Below are 23,050 nucleotides of genomic sequence, written 5' to 3'. Positions count from 1 at the left end.
GCTTCTTTGTTTTCAGTTTTGGGTTTAGAGAAGACTTAATGAGTTTGATATCCTGATTTCCATGTAACGATAAAGTGGAATAAAATTAGAAATTCTTTGTGGTTGCCCATTTCTGTTTTTCTTTAATTTACAGAATGCTCTTTTCAGTCGCATTAGCTGAAATGAAAGTAAGTATATTGTCGATGGTTATGTAACCAGTCCAAAGAGCAAAGCACAGTTTACGAATGGGATTTAGCTGTCTAAATATTGCCAAGACCCTGGCAGTAGAACTGAGGTTGTCAGTAAGCCATCTGAAGTACTGTACACGGCGGGATTCTGATAGGCTCCTTCCTCTGGAGTGTTCAGGCCATTCTTGAATTACAACAGTTCCCGTATCCTAGTTGCAGATTTACAAAGCAGAGACTAGTGCTGGGTGTGCTAGAGGAAGATCACGCCCCGCGTGAATAATGGCATCACTTTCAGAAGGGAAGCACTCCCCCATGATGCAATGCAGCACTTGCTCAGGACCGCCTCTCAGTTCATTCAGCAGACGTTCATTCACTGCTTGCTCCGTGCAGGGCAGACGCACATCTGTGGGGGACACAACCTGTGCACAAAGAACACTGGGACATGGTGGATATGGGATAGTGTCACTGATAAAGTGCTGTGGGAGTTCAGAGGAAGTAGGGATTACATCCTGCAGGGGTGCTTAGAGGTGACTTTGTGGACTTGGTAGCTGAACTGGGCCTCGAAGGATGGACAAGATGTGAACAGTGGAGTTGGAGGAAGGACATTCCAGGTGAAGGGAATAGCGAGAGCGGTTAGCGATGGGGAAACGCATCTGAGGAACAGAGCTGTTTAGATTAGCTTGGCAGTGGGGTGTATCAAAGGATAGTAAGAAATACTGGCTGTCTCTTCTACCCTTTCTAACTGGGGCTGAGTTCAAGATAATTAGGTCCCCCCACACTGGTAAAGAAGCCAGTGTAATGGGGGAGTCAGAAGATCGGCATCCTTGTCCTTTTCTCACTTGTCTCACTTCCGTCTTCGGCATCCCCTCCCCACTCCCAGTTTATCCTCGTTGAGGTTGACAGTGATAAACGTAGCCATTAATAATTGTTCTTTGTGATGAAAATGAAGAATTCAGCAATGAACACAGTAAGTTTGGTAGTAATTACAAGTCAAAAACTTAGGCAGCAGAATAAGTATGAAACAGTTTCCTGGTCCAGTTTCCTGTATCAGTTCAGACCTCGTTTAGTTAGTTTGCATATGATTTTATCATCATTATTATTTCTGGAAGTTGCCTGAATTCCCTGCTCGTTCCCTGGTTTATGGAATTCACCAGAAACCTGGTTTTGGTTCGTGCACAACCATCTGTAATAATTATCGGAGATTTCCTACCTGCCTTTCTCTTAACCTTTCCCTGCCATACCTCTACCTTGGCTCCATTCAGCCTCCCGCAGACCTCTCTTGCTCTCCTGTGAGGGTCTCTTGCTCTTCTCCATTATATGTCCCCCATCTGCACCCCTAGCCACTCATCTAGCTTTGCCCAGATACCTTAAATGGTCCCCCTTGATTTATAAAAACACATAAGTCCAGAGTCATATTTATTTCAAATGTGGGTTTTACTCTTCAGTATTGAAGCAGGTTATATCAATTGTGAGGTGAAAACTTTCAATTTAGGCATATTCTTGAAGATGTCCAAACAGTATAGAACTTTCAGGATTTTGTTTCAAGGTATACAGTTATATAATTGTCCAATTTATGAAAAGATCTTGATATCTCTTAGTTTTTATAAATATGAGGCATTTGAGTTTTGTTTTAGTTTGGTTTTGTTTGTTTTGCTTTGCTTTGTTTATAAATCTCCACAAATCTAACATGGAAAGAAGCTGTCCCGGTGGTTCTCAACATGGGCACTGTTGGCATTTTGGGAGACAGTTTTGGTTGTGTGAGACTGTCCTGTACTTTGCAGAGCACTTACAGCCCTGAGCCCCATGCATTAAAAGTCAACAGAGTCCCCCAGTCATCATGAACACCAGGAACACTTCCACAGGCATTCAAGTTCTCCCAGGGAGCGAGTACCGCCCCTGTTGAGGACCACGGGACTATAGTCTGTAAGTTGATGGATAGTGACTTTCTTATACCAGTGAGAACCTGAATGTCCCCATGGCTAGGCCTCCAGCAGTGCTGGTTTTAAGTACAGTACTTGTCTTCTATGGCATGGTTTTATTTCTCAAATTCAAAAAGACATTTTTCCAGCATTATGATGATGATTTAATGTTAGCAAATAGCTGTTACCATTTCAATGTCATCTCCTTTTCTTCCCCCAGTGGGCTCAGTGTGTTGTAGTTATGCAGGCCATCACACAAACTGCCGAGAATACTGTCAAGCCAGTTTTTGAACAGACTCTTCTCCTGGTCCATCTCAGATCAAAGCAGTGGAAAATTATTATGCCTCTGTTAGTCCGCAATTAATACACTGTGTGAACAATTACACCCAATCTTATCCAATGAGGAACCCAACAGATAGTAAGTAAAAAGTTAGATTATTCCTCTCATTTCAATCTTTGGTAAAATAATTTGTAAAAAAGAGGTAATTTCTTGAAGATATCTGCAGTCTGGATCATTTGGGAAACACCAGACATCATTTGGTGTTTAGATTTAGCAGATTGGACGTTACTGTCATGGCTAAAAGATGCCAAGAAAGACAGAACTGTCAAGGGTCTGAAGGGTATGAAGAAACAGGCACTGGGAGAATCTGGTGGTGTGGATATTTTGCGGGGGAAGTTGGGTTTTGACCATGAGAATTTCAAATTAATCATACCTTTTAATCTAGCAATTCTATTTTTCAGAATTTGTCCTTCAAGAAAACTCACAAATTTGGAAAAACATATCTATGCTTATAAAGAATGGTCACTACAACATTGGTGGTAATAGACAAAAATTAGAAATAACCCAAACATCCATCAATAGAAATATTGATTAAAATTGACTCAATAAATCATATATATATAATAACAACACTATACAACCAACAGAAACAAGTATGTTTACATTGAAGTCCAAGATATAATAAGCAAAAAAAGCAAGTTGCAGAACTAGAACTAAATGTATAGTATGACATTTATTTTTAGTTATATACCTATTTGTTCCACATTATACGTCTGTAATGTTTCAGTTATTACCAATGAGCAGTTATTACTTTTCTAATAAAAATATCATAAAAATGAGAAGAGGTCTTGATAACGTTTTTTAGTCAGGGCCTCCTAATGACGCTGCATCTTCTGGAGTCTTCAGTGTTTCTGCTTTGTATGTCCTAAAATCCATTTTCTTCAGTTAGAGATGATCAAACTTTAAAGAACTGACTAATTAACCAAAGTGACAAAAAACTTGTAAGATTTATAAGCCAGATGCCAATGTTTTGATTTATGCTGAAATGTGAAAGACTTGTTTTGTAAACGCAAAAGTGGTGCTCTGTCCTTGTTTGGCCAGCGTCTAAAGCAGAACTCCAAGACTGGTGACATTCTGTGGTGTGGCTCTGTGATGAAAATCAGTAGGTGAAGCGTTTGCCACAAGTAGCCTTCATTCATTTTAAAGGCAGATCTGTCTTCACTGATGTTTAGGCTGTGGAGATGCTGCGGGAGCTAAGGTGATAGTGGCTCCAAAAAGAGCAGAAAGATGTTTTAAGGGTAGAAGAAGAACCATCCCAAATGTCTGTGCTAATACAGAGGAAATCTGGAGAAGAACGCTACCTGAATACGTTTCTTAAAGAGTCGAGACACCTGAGACAACTCCTTCAAAGAAACCCTTCTGAATTCTGTAGTCTGGTTGAAAGCGTTCTTTGATTTCCTGATTCTTTGCAGAAAATAAAGGGCTGAAGCAAACTGATATCTAGTCAGAGTTTGCTATTGTATTTTTTAAATTATAACTTAGATTAACTAGCTTGTACGGATTTATAAAAGCTTTATATCCCAGAATGTGATGAAATACGATGTTTGTGGTTATTGCTATTAAAATGTCATATCTCTCAATGTGTCGAGAACATAATCCCTTTTAGGCAGTCGTTTCTAGCAGGAAATAGTTCCAGTTTGATCTACAGCACCTTTTCCAGGAGCATGAAATACCTCACATGTAAGGACTTGTTGGTGTAGGATGACCTTCTGTTTGTGTAGGAATGATGCTAGAGGTCCCATGATTGGGGACAGTAGTGAATTCTGGTAACAGACATCTTGTCCACCTTTAGCTCTTCACTTATCTGCTACCCTGCAAAGTAACGGAGAGAGAATTTGGTAGGCCCTGTGTCCCACAGATATTGACATATGGCTCAGAGTAGCAATGGTTTCCAGTACACCACCATGTTCTTCTGTTCTGAGCAATGCATGACATAACACCAGCTAATTTAGCCACTTATATTCTGAAAATGTAGGTTTATATTGCTGTGGCAGAGCTGAAGACCATGCTTGCCAAAACGCCTGCAGGAGAATTCTGATGTCTAAGAAAACAGAAATGGAGATTGTGGACGGCCTCATCGAGGGTTGTAAGACCCAGCCCTTGCCTCAGGATCCTCTCTGGCAGTGTTTTCTTGAAAGTTCACAGTTTGTTCACCCTGGAGTCACTCTATACCCGCCTCCCTCTATGGGCCTTGATGGGGCTAAATTGCATTGTTGTTCTAAAGCAAATACTTCAAAGTATAGGTCAGTATTTCAATTTCCTTTAATAAAACCTGTAGAAAATAGCATTTTAATCAATGATTTTAAGTCTAGCAAATATGTGGTATATTCTTGCATTGTGTAGACTTAAGAGTTTAGAAGATATGAAATCTTTCATTCTTTCATCCAGCAAATATTTATTTAGCATCGTGTGTCCATAAAACATTGTTTTTGTACATTGAGTGCTAAAAGCACTGTGTTTTGGAGTGTGGAGGATCAGCATTGGCAGGGCAATAATATTTAAAGGGATGACTCAGCACCTCTGTACAGTGATGGATGGTCATTCGTCTTTGGGTGGTGAACATGATGTCATCTACACAGAAATTGAGATATAATGATGTACACCTTAAATTTGTATAATGTTATAAGCCAATGTTACCTGAATAGAAAAAAACTACACGTTCATTGTAGAAAAAATTCGAGAATTCGGAGAAGCAAACATAAAGGAAAATACCTTCTAACACCATTGCTCAGTGATTACATTTTTGGTGACAATCCTACCAGAAGTTTTTGGTACTTATATTTTGAAAGATGGATCCTACTGTAACAGGTTTAATAAAGAGATTATTTTTTGAACTACAAACTATAGAAAAAAAAGATGATGCAATATGGATTCTACCCTCAAAGTTATCATTAGGTAAGCTTACAATTTAGAAGATGTTTTGATCTGATATCTAGGGGATATTCTCTTTGTTAGATTATGAAACTTTGAACTTAACCGACCTTTTGTGTAGATTGGTGAATAACCTGGGTTGACACGGGCACCCAAAGTTTGATAGCAGTGTATTGGCATTCATTTGAGTGACACGCTTAGGGATAAAAAATTAACAATACAAATATAGGATGGAAGAAACACAATCTAGAGACAAGGATAAATGGAGATAAGGTCATGGTAGAACACAGGTGAAAGAGAATTTTGCTTTATTAAGGATATTTTGAGTGAAAAAAGACAACATATTACTAGAATATCCTGGAATGATTATGACATACCAGGAGTGAAACAGTCTTTCCATGGGTTCTAAACTGGATGGACCTTTAGCAAAAAATTCTGCCTAGAATAGCTCATCAAACTTTACCAAAGATGTGAAAAATCTGGAAAACGCCCAAAGAAAATTAAGAGAATGGCTTAAAGAGAAGTTAAGTTGGTGATATAATTAAGGAAATTGGGTTTCTGATAGGAATTAATAAATGTATTTATGGGAGGGGTACTGAGTAATTCTTTGAATGTCCACAAAAAATTTTATGCCTTGTAGTCACTGGAGCTTGGAATGGCTGTGTCATCCCAGAAGAACTTCAGTAAAAAACACTGTTGGCCCTCTCTTCCCCTGATGTAAGGTTTTGTGGTTTACTGAATACTTTCACTTCCACCTTACCTTGTCCTCATGAAACCTTATAAGATGATTGGTATCATCTTATGATTAGTCTCAATTTGTATAATTCCTGTTTATATATAGAAAACAAACTCTGAATGTTAAACAATCTGTGCAAGGTCATACAGAGAGGTAAGGACTAGAGGAAGGGCTGGTTTCCAGATCAGGGTGTCTGAAGTAACTTGATCTCAGCTTCCTCATCCCCATGTTGTGTGAGTTCCATTGAGAGCAGGGACCTTGTTTCTTTTATGTGCCACTACGTATCCAGTGCCTCCAACAGGGCCTTACACAAAACAGGCACTCAGTAAGCCCTGGTGGAGTGATGAACAAACATAAAAGGACAGATACCCTCTCACTGGGGTAATTGTGAGAGTCAAATAAAATGTGACGGGAGTGGAGGAGTGATTTTGTATGTTTTGGTAGTATTAAAATTTTGTATTACGTGTATTACATTTTTTTTGCATTTTTATTACATTTATAAATTATGTGTGAAAGCCTTTGGAAATGGTACTGATATTATTTTAGCTATACACATGCGCTTGAGTTGCTTTGTATTCATCAAGTACTGAAAAGAATACATACATAATACAGTAGTATATAGAAGCTTTAGAATTCATAAGCCTTCCCATGTAGACAGTCTTGGTATATCTTAAGGAATATACGTGGCTTTAGGGTAGTTTTTCATGGAGAAACTAGTGAACTGTAAGTCTATAATGCTGCTTAAAAGAAGTCTCAGGACCATGTCACAGTTTGGCCTCTTGTAATGGGAACACAATTATAATGGAATATATCTGGGTGGAGGCAAAACTGTATGCTTTACCTTACTCTAAGTAAAGGTAAAAGAGAGATCAGAAATATAGAGGGAAGTAATTGTGCTAAAAATAAACATGTACGAATACTATAATTAAACATTAAATTTAGCACTGAGCTTTCTAGCAACCATGGCAGAAGGGAAGGAGATGGAAAATAAGAGAAGGCTAACTTTTTCATGGAAAGATCACTTTTCCTGGCTCTAAATTGTAGGAGATATTAGTCTTTTGGTTTTTGTACTTTTTTTTCTCATTTATATTCTAAAGTACAGTTCATAGAGTTTGAGTTTTATGTGAATCAGTTATTTGTTCATTTGGCTCATCTATGTTTCTGCATTTGTGCTTTTGTTTTAGGGAACTGTGCACTAAACTTTATATCATGAGCTGGGGCAACACACAGAGCTGGCAAGAGTTTGATCGCTTTTGTGAATATAATCCAGTGGAAGTGTCCATGTTGACCTGTTTAGCAGATGTTCGGGAACCTTGTCAGTTGGGCTGTAGAAACCTTACCTACTGTACTAATTTTAACAACAGGTAGGAGCAGATTATTATACATGGAGTGGAAATATTTTTATCATTAATTATCTGGTTTTTAAGTAAGTGAAAAGACCACTGTACTAATTTTAACAACAGGTAGGAGCAGATTATTATACATGGAGTGGAAATATTTTTATCATTAATTATCTGGTTTTTAAGTAAGTGACAAGACGACTGCATTCTGATTTTGTTCCTGCTAAGTTAAAAGGAAGTAGCATTTCTTTATGATTTCGTCTTTAGGTGGTACATTCCATCTGGTAAATTACCCTGGGAAAGGAAGCACTATAAGCAAGTCCTTTCTAATCTAGAAGTACTTCAAACTTCTAGAGTTCAGAGTCTCCTCGGCCTTCAGTCTACTATTCTCCTTCTCTCTCTTCTGCTCCACCACAAGTGGAAACAGTTCGTCGCAGAATAAATCACTGGACAATCTGGTCATCCAGATGCCCTCTTGTGGACAGTTTACTTGAAGGACCTACAGACTGGCTGAGGTTCCCCCTCAGCGAGTCCCCTATTTCATACGAAAACATTTTCTTTACAGAAGCAATTTGAATAGGTATTTTCCTGAGGTATTCAGTAGGGTAAGGGAAATAAGGGCCAAGAACTGAGCTAATGGGTGAAGAAGCAGCGAAGAAAACAGAAAAAGGGCATCCAGAAGCATAGAGAGTGCCGCATCACAGAAGCCAGAGAGGGAGAGTTACTAAAGAAGAGGGGGCTGGTTTTGTGAGCAGCAGCCCGGAGATCAAGAGGTCAAGAAGGAAGAGGATCATTCAGTTGGACCAGAAGGAAGTTCACAGGATGTTTACCTCCAGCTAACATACGTCCTATCCTCTTAAAAGTATTCAGGTTATAGTTTTGAGTAAAAATTGAGATATCTTGGGCCAGCCCTCGTGGCCCAGTGGTTAAGTTCAGCATGCTCAGTTTTGGTGGCCCGGGTTCAGTTCCTGGGCACCTATGTATCAGTGGCCATGTTGTGACAGCGGGTCACATACAAAATAGAGGAAGATTGGCAACAGATGTTAGTTCAGGATGAATCTTCTTCAGCAAAAAAAAAAAAAAAAAAAAAAATTAAAAATTGAGATATCTTTACAACTGATGATAGAGTATTAGACTTACTGGCATGGTGGAGTAGTTTATATCAGACTAACACTCCTGCCAATACCAGTTATGAGCTCTATACAAAATACTAAAAATCGATTGATTTGAAGGCATTGGAGAGTGACCAAAAGCAGGAGAGGGCTTCATCACATGAAAGATGGAAACTGCACTGAGTGAGAGGCACACTTATTCAGCTTTTCCTTCGTGGGCACTTTCATGGCTTCTAGAACTCAAGGAAAAAGCAGCAGTCTTGGGCTGAGGAGTTAGAGATCAGAGCTGAGGCTGCCAGAGTGGCTGGATGTGGAAGCAGAAAATGCCAGAAAGGAGGGAACCACAAGAGGAGATGCCCCCAAGTCTGCATACAAACTCCCCTTATATCCTTGAGTTTAACAAAGTCATGAGATACAAGGTTAATGTACAAAAGCCAGTTGTATTTCTGTGTATGAGCAACAAACAATTGGAAAATGAAATTTATGAAAAGTAGTTTACACACTTGCATCAAAAGACATGAAATACTTAGAGATAAACTTAACAAAAGACGTGCAAGAACTCTGTATTAAAAAACCAGAAACTTTGCAGAGAGAAGTTATAGACAGCAGATAAATGGAGAGAGGTACCGTGTTCATGGATTAAAAGACTCAATATTGTTAAGATGTTAATTCTCCCAAAACTGATCTCCATATTCAGTGCAATCCCAATCAGAGTCCCAACAGGCTTTTTAAAATAGAAATTGCCAGGCTAATTCTAACATTTCTATGAAAAGGCAAAGCACCTGGAATGGCTAAAACAATTTTTTAAAAAGAACAAATCTGGAGAACTTACAGTACCTGATTTCGAGACTTATTATAAAGCAACAGAAATTAAAACAATGTGATATTGGCATAAGTTTAGATAAGTAAATCCTCAGGACAGAATGGAGAGGCAAGAATGATTTTCAACAGAGGTAGCAAGGCAGTTCAATGCAAAAAGAAACATCTCAACAAATGATGGTGGAATGATCGAATATCTGTATGAAAAAGAAAAGAACCTCAACCTCTATCTCACACCCTGCAAAAAAATTCATTCGTGCTGTGTCATAGAACTAAACATAAAAGCTAAAATATAAGGCTTCTGGAAGAAAACATAGGAGTGTCTTGACAACCTTCAAAGATGTAGGCAAAGATTTTGTATACAAGACAAAATGCAGTAATTAAAAAGGAAAAAATTAATGCGTTAGAGTTCAACAGTAAACACTTTTGTTCACCAAAAGACACTGTTTAAAACTTGAAAAGGCAAACCACAATCTGAGAGAAAATATTCTATATATCACACGTAGACACACGCACATTTAACAAAAGACTTGTACCCAGAATATATAAATAATTCCTACAACCTCATAATAACAAGTCAAACAACCTAAGTAAAAAAGTGGGCAAAAAACTTTCAAGGACCCTTCACCAAAGAAGACCTCAAAATAGCCATTTAAATATATGAAAAAGTTCACTATCATTAGTCATGCAAAATGCAAATTAAAACCTCAGTGAGATACCTGTTCACACCCACTAGAATGGCTAAAATTAAAAGACTGACAAGCGTGTGAAGCAAATAAAACTCTCATACTTTGCTCCTGAGAGTTTAAGGTGGTTTAAGCACTGTGGAGAGTTTTCTTGCAGTCTCTTAACAAGTTAAATCTATGACCCAGCAATTGTATTCTGAAGCATTTACCCAAGAGACATGAAAACGTAAGTCCAAAAAAAAGACTTATTCATATGGACATATGTCCAAAAAAAGCCTTATTCATAAGAACCCAAAATTGGGAGAATAGTAAACAAAACATTCATGAAGAAGAGAATAGAAGAACATATTGTGGTGTGTCCACACAATGGAATAGTGCACAGCAAAAAAAAAAAAAAAAAAAAAAGCCAAACTATTGTTAAACCCCAAAACATGGATGAATCTTATGTTGAATGAAAGAAGCCTGAAACAAAATACATTCTTTATAATTCCATATATATGGGGTCCTAGAATAGGCAAAAGTGATCTTTGAGGGTAAAGATCAAGAAAGTCATTGCCTGTGGTGGAAGGGGGAAATTGACTGGAGGGGGCTTAAGGAGACTTTATGGGGTGATAGAAATACTCTGTGTCTTGGTGGAGCTTTGATTACATAGATGAATACAATTTTCAAGACTTACTGAACTGAACTGTCAAGATCTGTGGATTATATTGTACGTAAGTTATAACCCAATAAAATACTTTAGATAAATTTTAAAAATTAAAAAAATTTGTTTATTAAAAGAGACTATTAAGAAAATGCAAATGCAAACCACAAACTGGCAGAAAATATTTGTAATACATATATCTGATGAAGGACTTATATTCAGAATACATAAAGAATTCTTACAACTCAGTAGTAAAAAGACAACTTTTTAAAAAAGCCAAAAGGCTGGAAAGACACTTCACAAAAGAAGCTAGACAAATGGCCAATTAAGTGCGCCAAAAAATGCTCAACATAATTAGACATTAGCAAAATGCAAATTGAAAGCAATAAGATTCCACTGAACACTAATAGAATGGCTACAATTAAAAAGACTGACAAGCACGTAAATCAACTGGAACTTTCATACATTGCTGGTGAGAGTGTAAACTGGTATAACCGCTTTGGAAAACAGTTTGGCAGTTTCTTAGAAAGTTATGACCCAGCAGTGCTATTTCTAGCTGTGAAAAGAGGCATGAAAACTGGAAACAACCTTAGTGTATATAAACAGGTGACTGAATAAGCCAACCTTTCTCAGAGTGTGGTCCGTGGTCCCCAAACCCTGTGAAATCAAAACTACTTTTATAGTAACACTAAAATTTTATTTTCCTTTTTCACTCTCGTTCTCACAAGAGTGAACAGTGGAGTTTTCCAGACATGGTATAGCAACAGATTGAGTGCAGGAGCAGGTGTGAAAGTCTAGCTGTATTCTATGAAGACAGACATTAAAGAGATTTTCAAAACCTCCATTCCTGCCATTCTCACTGATGTTGTTTTGGAAAATATAGTTATTTTTTTTAAAAAATGTTATTTATATTAACATATCATGGGTTTATTATCATTTTACATGAATTAATAACTACCTTAAAAATCTCTCAGTTTTGATTTATGTGCGATAGTTATTGGTGGATATAACCCGCATAAACAAAAGTTTTTTTAGAACCCAATAATTTTAACAGTGTAAATGGGTCCTGAGGTCAAAAAGTTTGAGAACCACTAGGAAAACAAACTGTGGTACATTTATTAATAGAATACTACAATAAAAAGGAACAAACAATTTATATACAGACCATGGGTGACTCTCAAAAAGATTGTTTAGCTAAATACACCAGACCCAAAAGAGTATATACAATAGGATTCCATTTATGTGAAGTTCTAGAAGAGGCAAAATTAATCTATGGTGATATAAGTATGAACGGTGGTGGCCTCTGGGGTGCAGTCAGCAGGGAGGGCATTGACTGGACGGGGACACAAGAGGACTTTCTGACGTGATGGAAATGCTCCTTAATTGATTTGGATGTGCTTATGTGGATGTACATATTTGTCAAATTACATCAGACTGTACCCCAAAAATCAGTGCATTTTATTTTTATAAATTGTACCTCAATTTTAAAAACTTGAACTTATGACATTTATTTTGTGAAATGAAAGAAATGATGTGGGTGGAGATGATAGTCCTGTCCACAGCATATTGAAGGTTTTTTTTTTTTTTGCTTTTTTTAAATTGAGTTCATAATAGTTTACATCAATGTGAGATTTCAGTTGTATATTATTTCTTGACCGTCACCACATAAGTGCTCCCCTTCACCTCCAGTGCCTCCCCATCCCCCTTCCCTTGGTAACCACTGAACTGTTTTCTTTGTCCCAGTACTTGTTTATATTCCATATATAAGTGAAATTATATGGTATTGTCTTTCTCAGTCTGGCTTATTTCTCTTAGCATAATTCCCTCTAGGTCCTTCCATGTTATTGCAAATGGGATGAATTTGTCTTTTTTTCTGGCTGAGTAGTCCTCCATGCTATATATATATATGTATGCCACATCTTCTTTATCCAACTGTCGGTCGATGGGCACTTGGGTTGCTTCCATGTCTTGGCTATTGTGAATAGTGCTGCAATGAACATAGGGGTGCATATGTTACTTTGGATTGTTGATTTCAAATTGTTTGGGTAGATACCCAGTAGTGGGATAGCTGGGTCATATGGTAGGTCTATTTTTGGTTTTTTGAGGAATACCCATACTGTTTCCCATAGTGGTTGCACCAGTCTACATTCCCACCAGCAGTGTATGTGGGTTCCCTTCTCTCCACACCCTCTCCAACATTTGTTATTTTCAGTCTTTGTGATTATAGCCATTTTAACAGGCATAAGGTGGTATCTTAGTGTAGTTTTGATTTGCATTTACCTGATGATTAGTGATGTTGAACATCTTTTCATGTGTTTATTAGCCATCTGTGTATCTTATTTGGAAAAATGTCTGTTCACATCCTCTACCCATTTTTTGATCGGGTTGTTTATTTTTTTATTGTTCATTTGTGTGAGTTCCTTATATATTATGGAGATTAACCCCTTGTCAGATATATGATTTGCAAATATTTTCTCCCAATTGGTGGGTTGTCTCTTTGTTTTGATCCTAGTTTCTCTTGCGTTGCAGAAGTTCTTTAGTCTGATGAAGTCCCACTTGTTTATTTTTTCTTTTGTTTCCCTTGTTTGAGAGGACATGGTATTTGAAAAGATCCTTTTTAGTTTGATGTCAAATAGTGCACTGCCAAAATTATCTTCCAGGACTTTTATAGTTTCAGGTTGTATCTTCAAGTCTTTGATCCATTTTGAGTTTATTTTTCTGTAGGGTGTGAGATAGTGGTCTACCTTCATTATTTTGCATGTGGCTGTCCAGTTTTCCCAATACCATTTATTGAAGAGACTATCTTTTCTCCGTTGTATGTTCTTGGCACCTTTGTCAAAGATTAGCTGACCGTAGGCATGTGGTTTTATTTCTGGGCTCTCAGTTCTGTTCCATTGATCTGTGTGCCTGGTTTTGTACCGGTACCATGCCGTATTGGTCACTATAGCTTTGCAGTACATTTTGAAGTCAGGGATTGTGATATATCCAGCTTTGTACTTTTTTCTCAGGATTGCCTTAGCAATTTGGGGTCTTTGATTGCCCCATATGAATTTTAGGATTCCTTGCTCTGTTTCTGTGAAGAATGTCATTGGGATTCTGATAGGGATTGCATTGAATCTGTAGATTGCTTTGGGTAGTATGGACATTTTAACTATGTTTATTCATCCAATCCATGAGCAAGGAATCTCTTTCCATCTCTTTAAGTCATTATCAGTTTCTCTCAGTAATGCCTTATAGTTTTCTTGGTATAAGTCCTTCACCTCCTTGGTTAAATTTATTCCTAAGTACTATATTTTTTTAGTTGCAATTGCAAATGGAATTATATTTTTGAGTTCTCTTTCTGTAAGTTTGCTATTGGAGTATAGAAAAGCAACTGATTTTTGTAGGTTGACTCTGTACGCTGTAATTTTACTGTAGTTGTTGATTGTTTCTATTAGTTTTCCAGTGGATTTTTTTTGGTTTTCTGTATGTAAGATCATGTTGTCTGCAAACAGCGAGAGTTTCACTTCTTCATCCCCTATTTGGATTCCTTTTATTACTTTCTTTTGCCTAATTTCTCTGGCCAAAACCTCCAGTACTATGTTGAATAAGAGTGGTGATAGTGGGCATCCTTGTTGTCTTCCTGTTCTCAGGGGGATGGGACTCAGTTTTTGCTCATTGAGTATGATGTTGGCTGTGGGTTTGTTGTATATGGGCTTTGTTATGTTGAGGTAATTTCCTTCTATCCCCATTTTTTTAAGAGTTTTTATCATAAATGGCTATTGAATCTTGTCAGATGCTTTCTCTGCATCTATTGAGACGATCGTGTGGTTTTTATTCCTCAATTTGTTGATGTGGTGTATCACGTTGATTGATTTGTGGATGTCGAACCATCCCTGTGTCCCTTGTATGAATCCCATTTGATCATGATGTATGATCCTTTTGATGAATTGCTGAATTTGGGTTGCCAGAATTTTGTTGAGAATTTTTGCATCTATGTTCATCAGCGATATTGGCCTGTAGTTCTCTTTTTTCGTGGTGTCCTTGTCAGGTTTTGGTATCAGCGTGATGTTGGCCTCGTAGAATGTGTTAGGAAGTGTTCCATCCTCCCTAATTTTTTGGAATAGCTTGAAAAGGATAGGTATTAAATCCTCTCTGAAAGTATGGTAGAATTCCCCAGGAAAGCCATCTGGTCCTGGGTTTTATTCTTTGGGATGCTTTTGATGGCTGTTTCAATCTCTTTCCTTGTGACTGATCTGTTTAGATTGTCTGTTTCTTCTTGACTCAGCTTTGGGAGGTTGTAAGAGTCTAAGAATTTATCCATTTCCTCTAGGTTATCCATTTTGTTGGCATATAGTTTTTTGTAGTATTCTGTCATAATCCATTGTATTTCTGTGAAGTCTGTTGTTATTTCTCCTCTTTCATTTCTGATTTTGTTTATTTGAGCCTTCTCTCTTTTTTTCTTTGTAAGTTTGGCTGGGGGTTTGTCAGTTTTATTTATCTTCTCAAAGAACCAGCACTTTGTTTCATTGACCCTTTCTAATGCCTTTTTTGTTTCAATATTATTTATTTCTGCTCTAATATTTATTATTTATCTCCTTCTGCTGACTTTGGGCTTTGTTTGTTCTTCCTTTTCTAATTCAGTTAGGTGTAGTTTGAGGTTGCTTATTTAGGGTTTTTCTTGTTTATTAAGGTGTGACTATATTGCAATGAATTTCCCTCTTAATACAGCTTTTGCTGCATCCCATATGAGTTGGTATAGCATGTTATCATTTTCATTTGTCTCCAGATATTTTTTATTTCTTCTTTAATTTCTTCAGTGATCCATTGCTTGTTCAATAGTATATTGTTTAGTCTCCACATCTTTGTCCCTTTCTCAGCTTTTTTCTTGTAATTAATTTCCAGCTTTACAGAATTATGATTGGAGAAGATGCTTGTTATTATTTCAATTTTTTAAAATTTATAGAGGCTTGTCTTGTTTCCCAACATATGGTCTATCCTTGAGAATGTTCTGTGCATACTTAAGAAGAATGTGTATTCTGCTGTTTTTGGATGGAGTGTTCTATCTATGTCTATTAAGTCCAACTGTTTTAGCTTTTCATTTAATTCTACTGTTTCCTTGTTGATTTTATGTTTGGATGATTTGTCCAATGATGTGAGCGGGGTGTTGATTTCCCCTACTATTATTGTGTTATTTTTGATATCTTCTTTTAGGTTTGTTAATAGTTGCTTTGTGAACTTTGGTGCTCCTGTGTTGGGTGCATAGATATTTATAAGCGTTATTTCTTCTTGATGGAGTGTTCCTTTGATCATTATATACTGCCCCTCTTTGTCTCTCTTTAGCTGCCTTATCTTGAAGTCTACTTTGTCTGATATAAGTATTGTGACACCTGCTGTCTTTTGTTTGCCATTAGCTTGGAGTATCACCTTCCACCCCTTCACTCTGAGCCTGTATTTGTCGTTGGAGCTGAGATGTGTTTCCTGGAGGCAACAAATTGTGGGATCTTTTTCTCTAATCCATCTTGCCACTCTGTGTCTTTTTGTTGGAGAGTTCAATCCGTTTACATTGAGGGTGATTATGGATGTATGAGGGCTTAGTGCTGTCATTATATCACTCATTTTCCAGTTTTCCTGCATTTCCTTTCTTTCTCGTCCTCTGTGTTTTAATCTACCCATTGAATTATGCAGTTTTTTTATGCTGTGTTTCTTTGGGTTTTCCTTATTTATTTTTTGTTTTCTGTTCTGTTTTAGTTTAGGGGCTACCCTGAAACTTGTATTCAGAATCTCGGCATAATATAGTCCATTTTCTGATGGCCTCTTATTTCCTTAGTCTAAACTGATTCAGTCCCTTTCCTCCTCCCCTCCTAAGTTATTGTTTTCATATCTTATTCCAACTTGTTTTGTGAGTTTGTGGTTAAAGTGACAAGATTTTCCTTGTTTTTGATGTTTTCCTTCCCTTTAGCCTACTGCTATAGTTGAATATTTGCTATCCTATTCTGATTCTGTCTCCTTACTCTGTGTTTTGTGACCGTTTCTCCCTTTTTTTCTTTTTTAAGGTATGAGGGCCTTCTTGAGGATTTCATGGTGGGGGGGGGGGGTCTCATGGCTACAAAGTTCCTTAGCTTTTGTTTGTCTTGGAAAGATTTAATTTCTCCCTCATATCTGAAGGATATTTTTGCTGGATAGAGTATTCTTGGCTGAAGATTTTTATCTTTTAAAGTTTTGAATATGTGGTTCCATTCTCTCCCAGCTTCTAAGGTTTCTGCAGAGAAATCTGCTGAAAGTTTGACAGGGGTTCCTTCGTAGTTTATTTTCTTCTACCTTGCTGCCCTGAGTATTCTTTCCTTGTCATTCATTTTTTCCAGTTTTACTACTATATGCCTTGCAGTAGGTCTTTTTACATTGACAAATCTGGGATATCTGAAAGCTTCCTCCACACACATTTCCTTCTTGTTCCCTAGATTTGGAAAGTTCTCTGCTATTATTTCTTTGAGCACTCTTTCTGCTCCATTCTCCTTCTCTTCACCTTCTTGAATACTTATAATTCTTATGTTGCATTTTCTCATTGAGTGGGATCTTTCTTGGAAACTTTCTTCTTTTCTTTTTAGTCTCAGTTCTTTCTCTCCTCTGTCTGGAGCAATTCAACATGTCTATGTTCGATTATGCTGATTCACTCCTCTGTGATGTCCACACGAGCATTCAGGGAATCTGTATTGTGTTTTATCTCTTCCATTGTGTCTTTCATCTCTAGTATTTCTGATTGATTCTTCTTTATAGTTTCAATCTCTTTTGTGAAGTAGCTACTGAACTCACTGAATTGTTTCTCTATATTCTCTTTTAGCTCATTGAGTTTTTTGATGATAGCTATTTTGAATTCATTGTCATTTAGTTTACTTATTTCTGAGTCCTCAGGACTGAATTCTGGGTGTTTATTGTTTTCTTTCTGTTCTGGAGATGTGATGAACTGCCTGATGTTGGAAGAACAGGGTGTTCCCATTGTGATATTATTCAGTTGCAGTTACAGCCTGTCGTCACTGGTGGAGGTTGAGAGTCGGGTATTCTGAGCCATCCACCTTCAGCCAAGATGGCGCAGCACTGGTTGGGGGAGGGGTGCTTTCTCCTGTGTGCAGTCCCTGGTTTCCTGATCACTCTCACTACCTGGTCTCCTGGTGTCTTGGCTTGATGAGGTCACCTGGCGTGAAAGTTTTTACCCCATTAGAGGGCTTCCCTCTGGGCTGCAAGGACCCCAGGGAGTCCTGGGTCATCCCATGGACATGTGACTCCTCCACCACTCTTTCCCTCACAGAGCCTCCCAGGGCAGCAGTCCCAGTCTTTAGGGGAGAGAGCAAAGTTCTCTCTTATCCTGTTCCAGCTCCTGTGAGGGGGGCTCCAGTGTCTCCACCCTCTGTCATTTGGCTGCCGTGAGTCTCATAGGATTCCTGTGCTTTTAGGGTATTTTCTGTTGGAATATGGTTTCTCCTTTTTGTTGTATGTAGGAGGGGAGAGAGTCCCGGGCAAGCTCACTATGCCATGACACTGATGTCACTCCCCCATTTTGAAGTTTTTAACTGCCTTGCAAAAATGTGTGTTAAAAAGAAAACATGCAATCTGAAACTTATTGGTAACTCTACATTGAATCTTCATACATTCAAAGCCAATTTCCTTTGATGGTGTTCCGCCACATGCCCAGCTGTGTGAGCAGTGTAAAATAGGTTGCCAAGAGACCAAAGAGAAGACCTGGAGATGGTGAACAAGACATATGGGTTTATTAGGAGTTACTTACAGGGAAGGTCCATTGGTGGCTGGCTGGACAGCAACATGCACCCGCTACCACGCCCGAGAGAAGCTTGCTTAAGTAGGCAAAGGAACAAAAGCTGTGTGCTTGCCATGGGGGACTGTCCTTGTATGATCTGTATTCCAAGGACCTGAGCCCCACCCACCCAAGAGGGCCTCCATGTTCCCTCAGACCGTGAGGGTCTTGTTGCTAACTCTCCCATGAGAAAGCAGTTGGGTTGGCCAAGCCCAGGACTGTTATCATCATGAGTGCTGGCGTGTAGCCCAGACAAGGAGCCTCAAGTACACATGGTTTTCAAAGGGGCATGCCAGCTAATGCCCCTACACTTTACCCCCTGTGTGTCCAAATGGCCCTTACAATCTTATCATGCCAGTGTTCTATGGTTTCCCTTGACCTGGAGGAGCACTGTAGCCAGAAACTACAACAGCAACCGAGAGCACAACATGAAAATAAAAGTATTAAAAAGGCAAGGACACCAAAGAAAACATGTTGCAAGTGGAAGGGAGTAGGAATGGGAAAGTGGGTGGCATTCCTCCATTCTCATGGGGCTCTCCAGTCAGAGGCGTTGGCAGCTTGGAGATGCCATGGTAACCCTGTGGTTGAAGGCAAGCAGCTTGCTGCATACCCAGCAGGTGGAGCAGTTTTGTATGTCAGCACCAGTGTGTGTCCATGCAGTGGAAAGGTTGGCAGACATTGTCCTAAGGATGAAAAGGAAGATGTTTAGAGGGGACTAGAACAGGGAGGTCATGACCATCCAACAAGGCACACCAGAGGGAAAGGATGAAAGTGCCTTGGGGAATTAGAGGTGTTACCATGATATCTTGTTTTAAGCCTGTCCTCAAAGGGGTTAAGAGACTATACCAGTGGGGCCCTGCCTACCGGTCCCAGGGCCAAGTGACCATCTGGGCCCCAGTAGGGAGTTCTGTGGCAGAGGCAAAAGCAAGTTGTTCTGAGTGCCCAGCTTTGGTTGTAGTTTTCTTTTTTATTGCTTTTGTCTGTAGATATACCATCATATCAGTCCTTGTGTCAACATCTGATATCGACTGGGTTGGGTGTATCTTATGTTTATTCAGTTCACGTATTGTAGTTGTCAGGTGTCTTGTCCAGTGGACTAGGGTCCTGTTTTCTGTCCTCAATTGTTATTTCAGCAAGTCATTCATTCATTCCACCAGCCCTGTGGCTGTGGGGTTGTATTGCAGGTGAAAATGTTAATGTATGCCCATTTGATCAGCCCACTTCTATACCTGGTGGCCAGTAAAACGTGTACCTTGGTCACTGTCAGTGTTCATGGGAACACCATAGGCAGCACAGAGGTGTCCCAGGCCTCTCATGGTGGTCTTCTGTGTGGCTCTCCTGCTGGGATATGTCTGTAGCAGTCCTGTAGATGTGTCCACACTAGTAAGGGCATGCCGACAGCCATCAGAAAGAGGCAAGGGCCTGATGTAGTCCATCTGCCAGCATTGAGCAGGCTGGTTGCTTATGGCAATTTGGCCTGTGTCCTGAGGAATGGCCCAGGGTCTCTGTCTCTGTAAGGAACAAGAAGGGCACACTCGACAGACCTGCACCCTATTATAGTGCAAGAGGAGGCCCCAGTCCTTGGCAATAGCCCATTGGGTCCTTTGTCCTTTGTGTCCATTCTTCTTATGTAGCCACTTTTGGTTGGCACTTTTTCCAGGAGATGGAAACTCTTCTGTTTGTTGGTTTCCTGGCGGCGTTGTCGGCTGATGTACAAACACACCATACACTGTTATTGTAATTCCCTGGACCTGCTGCCACATACCATCCTAGAGTTCTGCCCCCACAAGGGGTGACCTTTAATAGCTCACTTTTGTCATATTTATTGTGCCATCCGCAGGGGGAGCCCCTTTCCACAATTGGGACCAGAGCCGAGGGGCACTGGTTTATTGCTTTGCCTCTGCCAGAGACCCCATCCAAACCCCACTGGGTGACTGGAGACATCCAGTCCACACGTTTTTCTTTGTGTTAGCACACCCACGGACTGGATTTGTTTCACTGCTGTTTCGGGTTGAGTGAAGGCCCCCTGCTCGGTGGTCCCCCAGTCCCAGATGATTCCCTTTGGCACCAACTTTTAAAGAGGATGGACAGCCTGTGTCTTATCTATAACAGTAGCAGGAACTGCTTTTGTCTTACCCGACCAGATAACACCAAGTATTTGACAGATAACCTAGACCCTTGTACTTTATTCTTGTTTACTTCCCATCCTTTTAGGCATAGGTGGGCGGCGAGGGAGAAGGAGGCTTCTTGAAGGTCTGGAAAAGACTTAGAGGTTAATACACCATCAATATAATGAAACAAGGCAACCTCAGGAGGTTTTGTCCACTGGGCGGTGTTCCAGAAGCACGGCCGCAGAGTGAGGTGAGAAGTGATGGAAGTCATTTTGCTCATTTTCACCTCTGACAACAAAATGCTTTCTGCTCCTGTAGACCAATACATTGTTATTTCCACTTGTGACCCCTGGTCGCCCAATACCTAAGCTACCTGCACGGTGCTGCAGGGACGGGTCAAGGTCCTTTGGCCCTCCATCCAGTCGAGGGGGCTAGGGCGTTCCCAGGCTGTCACTGTGGGTGCTGTTAAAGCCACCAGAACAGCGTTTGCTTGTTTATGACTTTTTTTTTCCTCAGAGGGTGCTTGCTGCTCCATGGGCTGCGACAGTCACTGTGCAGACTGCTGTCTCTGTGCTTTGCTCAGCCTCAGTCATGTCGCCAGAGAGGAGGCAGGGGCGGGGGAGGAGTCCTGGCCACCTGCTGCTCCTGCAGGTGCAGGGTGGCTGGACCCTGCATTTACTGCATTCTCCCTGCCCCTGCAGGCACTTGTTGTCCCCAGCGGGATGCACTCTCGGCGTGCCCTAGCTCCTGTGCACACACTGGAGCCAGTGGCTGTTTTTGTGACTATTGTTACTTTTGATATTGAAACTTCTATATTTTAATCTCAGCCAACTTGACCATACACACAACTCCTCAAAGTTTTACTTTTGCAAACTTTATGTCATTTACGTTTTACATTTAGAATTTGTACCATGTCTTTTTTTTTCTTTTTAATACTTTAGGACAAATTTATCTTTTTTAACAAAACAAAGACAAATATCTCTATTTTTATACCTTTCTAACTGAAAACATACATTTTATTTTCCTTGTGTAGGGACTTTTTAGAAATATGTGTTTTCTCATAGAAAATTCCTCAGCAGGTACGAAATGTGTTTATCAATAAACTCAAGCATCTTTTATTTTCTTGGAGATAAGTAACCAAAGGCAGACAAATCCATGCTTAGTTATCAATTTTTAATATTTTATCTTGTTTGGAAAATGACCTAGATACTCAATGAATTTTTTATCATTTAACTTAATTTAGCAAAACTTTGAAGTTTCAAGTTACCAAAAAGATTTTGGAAGCTGTTTTTCAAGCGTTTATACCATATGACATAATTATTGTACCTGAAAACTCTTACCCATTTTTATTTAAATCATTTGTTCCCCAAAATTATGTTTAGATTTCACACAAAAACTTCATGTGACATTAAAGCAGTTAGCCTTCATCTTGGGTTATTTTAAGTACCTACATCACAACACATAATTACTGTTAAAAAGTTCCTCCCCCCTCAAATTTCCATCCCTTTCACATCTATTTAGTTTACCTGTTCCCTAATTCCACCAGTTCTGCGTCAGTGTAATCCCTCATTGTGGGTGCATGTGCCCAACAGGTGGAGGCAGGTCTCTGGGATCCACCCCTTTGGGTTGGGGTTGCTCAGACCTCTATCTTCTCACCAGATTCCCGGAGGTGTGTTGACAGAGCCTCAGTAGTTTTGGCTTGAACCAGCCGTGTTTTCCTTTCTAATTTTAATTTCTCTTGTAGCTGTCTCACCTTTGCCTTAGCTTCCAATTTGGCTTTCGTTGCTAAGCGAACAGCAGCAAGGAGGGGCCATCCCACTGTAGCAGCTACCGCCCAGGCTTCTGATTTCTTTCTGTCAACATTTATCATGCCCAGGACTTCTCCTGCCTTCATTGCAAGCCATCTTCTGGTGGAGAGGGGCTACTCCACAGCTGTAGGAGTGGCCTGGGCTTCTCTCATGCCCAGGACTTTCCCCTAGGCTCTTTGGCGTTTTGGTGGTACCCCCAGACTCACACAGTGGACCCCATCCATCAAGGGTGGTGGAGACTGGTCCCCACAGGGAGGACACCAGCCAACCCAGGATTACTACCACAGATTTCCTTTCCCATCCCCCATAGTGTCTGTGCTCATGTGGTTTTCTCTGGTTTCCTGGCTGGCTCGCCAAGTGTTCTGCCACACACCCAGCTGGGTGAGCAGTGTGGGATAGGTTGCCAAGAGACCAAAGAAAAGACTCGGAGACAGCAAATCAGACATATGGGTTTATTAGGAGTTACTTCCAGGGAAGGTCCAGTGGCGACCAGCTGGACAGGCAATGTGCACCTGCTGCCAGAGAAGTTCGCTTAAGTAGGCAGAGGGAAAAAAGGCTGTGTGCTTGCCAAGGGGGATCATCCCTATCTGACCTACATTCCAAGGTCCAGAGACCCCTGGAGGGCCTTCGTGTTCCCTCAGACTTTGAGGGTCTTGGTGCTAACTCTCCCACGAGAAAGCAGCTGGGTTGGCCAAGCCCAGGACTGTTA

At 39.8% G+C, this 23,050-nt stretch overlaps 1 protein-coding gene across 1 annotated transcript in view; it reads left to right on the top strand.

The window, feature by feature from the left end:
• LOC124245186 (reversion-inducing cysteine-rich protein with Kazal motifs-like) overlaps positions 1-23,050 on the top strand; it is a 35,672-nt gene that overhangs the window by 5,672 nt on the left and 6,950 nt on the right. The window contains 4 exon segments of the mRNA XM_046672498.1: positions 134-167; positions 2,307-2,504; positions 4,402-4,669; positions 7,218-7,397. Of these exon segments, the coding sequence (XP_046528454.1) occupies positions 134-167; positions 2,307-2,504; positions 4,402-4,669; positions 7,218-7,397 (680 nt within the window).

The sequence above is a fragment of the Equus quagga genome, chromosome 1, assembly GCF_021613505.1.
Source record: "Equus quagga isolate Etosha38 chromosome 1, UCLA_HA_Equagga_1.0, whole genome shotgun sequence".
Lineage (NCBI taxonomy): Eukaryota > Metazoa > Chordata > Mammalia > Perissodactyla > Equidae > Equus > Equus quagga.
This window is presented reverse-complemented; position numbering and strand designations above follow the sequence as displayed.